Source organism: Aaosphaeria arxii (assembly GCF_010015735.1).
Source record: "Aaosphaeria arxii CBS 175.79 unplaced genomic scaffold BU24scaffold_2, whole genome shotgun sequence".
NCBI lineage: Eukaryota > Fungi > Ascomycota > Dothideomycetes > Pleosporales > Aaosphaeria > Aaosphaeria arxii.
Window position 1 is genome coordinate 1 of NW_022983475.1, and position 4,999 is coordinate 4,999.

The 4,999-nt window shown below is 48.0% G+C and overlaps 1 protein-coding gene across 1 annotated transcript; it reads right to left on the bottom strand.

Moving 5' to 3' along the window:
• Positions 1–2,281: 2,281 nt before the first annotated feature.
• Positions 2,282–3,019, bottom strand: BU24DRAFT_418056 (uncharacterized protein; the record flags this gene model as incomplete). The annotated part of the gene is made up of 3 exons (XM_033526880.1): positions 2,896–3,019; positions 2,550–2,838; positions 2,282–2,492 (listed from the first exon to the last, which is right to left on the bottom strand). Exons 1-3 carry the CDS (start codon positions 2,963–2,965, stop codon positions 2,282–2,284), a joined length of 570 nt encoding a protein of 189 aa, XP_033386866.1. The 5' UTR covers positions 2,966–3,019.
• Positions 3,020–4,999: the final 1,980 nt, after the last annotated feature.

Consider the following 4,999-nt stretch of genomic DNA (forward strand, 5'->3'; position numbering starts at 1 on the left):
AAGGGTGCCAACCCGAACGCGCAGGGTGGAGACTGCGGCAACGCACTCCAGGCGGCTTCATTCGGAGGCCACGCGCAGGTGGTGAAGCTACTGCTCGACAAGGACGCCGACCCAAACGCGCAGGGTGCGTACGGCAACGCACTCTACGTGGCTTCAGAAGAAGGCCACGAGCAGGTGGTAAAGCTGCTGCTCGACAAAGACGCCGACCCGAACGCGCAGGGTGGAATGTACGGCAACGCACTCCAGGCGGCTTCATACGGAGGCTACGAGCAGATAGTAAAGATGCTGCTCGACAAAGACGCCGACCCGAACGCGCAGGGTGGATACTACGGCAACGCACTCCAGGCGGCTTCATCCGGAGGCCACGAACAGGTGGTGAAGCTGCTGCTTGACAAGGACGCCGACCCAAACGCGCAGGGTGGATTGTACAGCAACGCACTCCAGGCGGCTTCATCCGGAGGCCATAAACAGGTGGCGAAGCTGCTGTTTGACAAGGACGCCGACCCGAACGCGCAGGGTGGATTCTACGACGCATTCCAGGCAGCTTCAGAAGGGTGGCACGAGCAGGTGGTGATCAACTTCACTTAGCACTCTCTAGAATAAATAGTGATTCTCTACTATGGCTTTTGCATATTATGAAACCTGATTTCTTCGATGCTTATGTTCATTCATTGGAAGCCCGCGTGGCAACCCTGCACGAAAATCAGCGCCATGGCGGACATAAGGATAGCGATGTGAGTGTAAACTTTGGGTGTGAGATAGCCATAGCATACGACCTGTATGTACTCGTACTGAAGCTCAAAGTATGCGGTGATGTACAGGTGCTTGAAATCAAAGTACTGCTCGCTCATCCCGTCATCCCGGCCCGAAGCGATTAGCCTCTCGCAATCACGTGGATTTAGGTCGAGAAAGTCACATGCAAGTGACGTGGGAGATACATTACTTAGACAGCATACGCTAAGCCTTGTAGGTCAAATGTCAAGTCGCTTGCCAGGAGCTGTTTAGGGTCTCTCCAGCCGGATAAATCCGGACTACATTCCTGTAGTATAGATTTTCCTTTAATTGGTACGGAAGGCTTTTACAGATAGTGGAAGAGTATTCGAGCTGCACCGATAGGCATGAATGATAGACGCATACATTGTTATATAGCTTTAGAACAGGCAAAGTTGTATAGGTATATGGCGAAAAGATCGACAGCATGGTGATAATTCATGTAATTTTCTATATTTCTACTGGCTGTAGAAGTAGACGTACTTGGTCGACACCTTGAAACTCAAATTACCCTAATTCCACTGAATTGGAGGATCCAGTCTGACTATTTGTAGAATCCTTTTCGGCATGGCGGGTTTTTCGTTACGCAGGGACGGACGTTATAGCCTCAGTGAAGCCACTATAGCTCTGATGCTAACGCAGCGCGGAGACTTATGTGACATTGCCACCCCAGTTGGTACTTTGGGCAAAAATGACTAATTACTGTTTGTGGCTAACTTAGAGCTCTGAGCACTATGTACAGACTATCACGCCTGTCGAGCAGAACGCTTTTATTTTGTGGTGCTCGACAGTGCTAGCCTATTCTAGTAATAAAATGATCAACCAGCATGTCTTTATCGACGAGTTCGGTACTAGAGAATCAAGCCTGGAAGTTGATATGGCATCTCCTTCGCTTTAGGCTGTTTGTCCTATTTGCATCTCTAGCATTAGACATGCTGAAATAACGAGACAGTGATTGTGCTTTCAGGAGCGAGAAGAACGTCTATATATACAAAGTTGTCTCTGCCCCATGTGACAGAATCACAGCGTTTGCTGTCGCGTAAATCCTCGAGGTGTCATATGCTCATTCCAAATTGCCGCAAAACCCGCCGACTCGTCCACCAACGCTCCGTGTGTCCTGTTCTGATACGCCGCTGCTCTCAACCTATGGAAACATATTCTCTCGATGAGGGACAAGTGCATAGCCATACACCCATATAGCGGCACACGGGCAAATGTGCGCGTGGCGACCGACGCAAACCATATGTGGGAAGGCTACACGGGCATTGCGATCCGCCTCATCGTCCTGATCCTGGCGGGGTTGGTGTTGTATCTATATTCCGTCAATCAAAAGGTATTATGGCTCATTTAAAATCAGATCTGAGAGAATCGAGAAGGGCCATCACGAGGTCAAGAAACCTGCTGCAGCGTGATAACGCCGGGCACATTATGGTTACATGATTGCTATTTATATCTATACCACAACATTTGTTATTCAGGGAGACCTCTCCGGCAGAACGCCTGTTTGACATTACAGGGAAGTATCGGAGATGTCCTGCCTCAACTCTTCAAGTATGGGGAGCACTCGATGCAAGGCATCTAAATGACGGTGACGCACTGTTACATAGCCTTCAGCAGCCTTCAAACTTTCTTCTAGATATGCTTGAGTCTGCGCAATTTCTAGCTGTAAACAGTTAACAGTGTTTTCCAAATCTAATCGCTTCTGCTGCTCTATACACAGACTAATTTTATACGTTTCAAGTTCTGCCTTTAGGCCAGAATTTTCTGTTTAGAGTCACGATATCTTGCCAGTAAAGCCGATGTCTGCTTCCGTTGATAACATAGACGTTCCCAAAACTGCTTCTATATCATCTCCATTGCGCATAGTACTCCATTCGTCACAACAAACAGCCTCGAAGGTCTTCCCTATGCCGTCACAGAGAGATTTGTATGCCCCGATCGAATGATCACTAAGATTCTTAGAGAACAAATGTTGCTTCTCAGGCACCGCGCGCCAGCGGTAGGGGTCATCTAAGCGTGGAAGAAGACGAACTTGTGCTGGCTCAACAGTAATACCAAGTTGAGTTTCTACCTATCTTAGTACCGACAGCTTCTATTACGCGTAGAGAATAAGAGAATATTTACGGATATAGCGTGACAAATCTTCTCGGCACCTGCTCCTCCATTTCTGTCTTTCAAGGTTACTTGCCCGCATCGCAAACTTTATCCTGAAGTTTAATGTGTGCGTGTATGTTACTTATTGATTCGCAAACATGAGGTGAGAGAATTTATTTATAAACGCAGGATGTTTTGTATGCTTTATAGACTAGCTAGGGGCGCTATAATTGAGCGCGGGCCTTGGCCGGCGGCCTCTTTTCCCTACCTTCTCCGGGATATTATCGTCTTCGTGATCCCCTGCTTCCCTACCAACTTTCCAACAATCGAGCCAATGAGAAAGCCGTTTAGGAGGTCCCGAAGCGTGGGGATTCTGTTTATGGAAATCCTCGATAGCTTCTGGAGCCCCTTTCAGGTTAACAGCATTATACCAATCAAGATCCTCTTCGTAACCAACCCAACTGACACGATATTGAAGTTGCTGGTTGTATATCCGCGATGCTAGGCAACACTCAATCTCATATTCCTCCTCGTTTATGACTGAATTTAAGACCTGTTTGTTGGAAACCCCAACATTATTTTCTTCCGTGATGTATTCGCGACATAGGCCCTCGTGAAGGAGGACTTCTTCCAAAATATTTCCACGTGGAGTGTATCGTTCTTCTGATACGCAGGGATTGTCTTGGGCAAGCCGTGTTGGTTGTAGATTTGGAACTTGATCAGATAGCGGGACTAAGTCCTCTATTGTTGTTGTACTTTGCGTTTCTTTGCAAAGTCTATCCCTTTGCGTGTTTGGCATTTGAATTGGAAGGTATTCCTTCTCGCCGAGTGCGGTGTCTACCTCACTTTTGTTCAGAGTGCTCCTCTCAGTACTCCTCAGGGTATCAGTCGAAGCATCGGTCAGAATGTCCGTCGAAGCATCGGTCAGAATGTCCGTCGAAGCATCGGTCAGAGTGTCCACGGGGGCGTTCGTCCATGTGTCCGTTAAATTGCAAATATCCATTGGACTGTTCATCCAGGTTTCGGTAGAAGGTTTTTTCCGTCTATCTGTCAGATTGTCCATTTTCGTACGCCCTTGAGGTGTAAGTGTCTGATGCACTACCCCGTTCATAGTAACATCTCGTATAGGTAGCATAACATCCTCCATAACTGCGGTCCCTCTGTCGTTAAACAACACTCCCGGCTCTGAAGTATGCTCTTCAGCATATGGTTGTCCTAGTAGGCTATCAGGGGAGTCAGGAGAGTCAGTGTCGATATCGAGACTCTGGCAATAATCCTCATCCGTACTGAGGCTGCTGCACAACCCTGGATCCGAGTCATCAGAGTCTGAATTCTGAGCCGCGGCAGGCTGTCTTTTCGATCTCTTGCGCTTAACTTCTGGGAGGTTATAGTTAATGAACTTGTGCGTCTGCTTTCGCCGTTTTGGAAGTGGTGTATCGCTTTGTGCTTCGGTTTCACTACTGTCCGATCGAGGCCGTTTTCGCCGACCAAGTTGTCTTTGATGACAGCTATGATTATCCTCCTGGTGCTCGTACAAAGCCGTGGTCGAAGGAAAGGGGCCCTGGGCTTTACAGCGTGGATCTGGACAAAAGAGTTGGTCTCGATTGCAATTTCGCAAATACGCATTCATGCAAGTCTTCTCGTGACGCTTCCAATCAGATAAATGCATATATGGATGCAGCCTATCTGAAGCAGGAAGCCTCTCATCATGTAGACAAACTCGGCAGTGACCAGCACGAGCGAGGCCATGACGATATGTAATAGGATCACAGCGAACCGGTATGTCTCCGTTCTTGATGTGAACTACACAATGATCCTCCCATTCACTTTCGCCCTGCTCCCAAGAGTTACATATGAAGCAGTAACGAACCATGCACCCGGACAAACGCTCATGGTCAGCTTTGCAACAGTCGTATGCGTGACGCCATCGGCCAGAGATAGGAATACTAATATACGATTAGCTGAGATGCGTAACAGTGCGCAATTTTTCTAACCTATCCATTTCTGCTCCACAAGATTCGACCCTACAACGGCCGTTGATAGGGCGTAAGGACTCCTGGTAAGCGACAGGAGAGTCATTTGTAAGTAGATACAGGAGATCCTCCATCACTGATCTTCCGACCTCGCTCCGAAG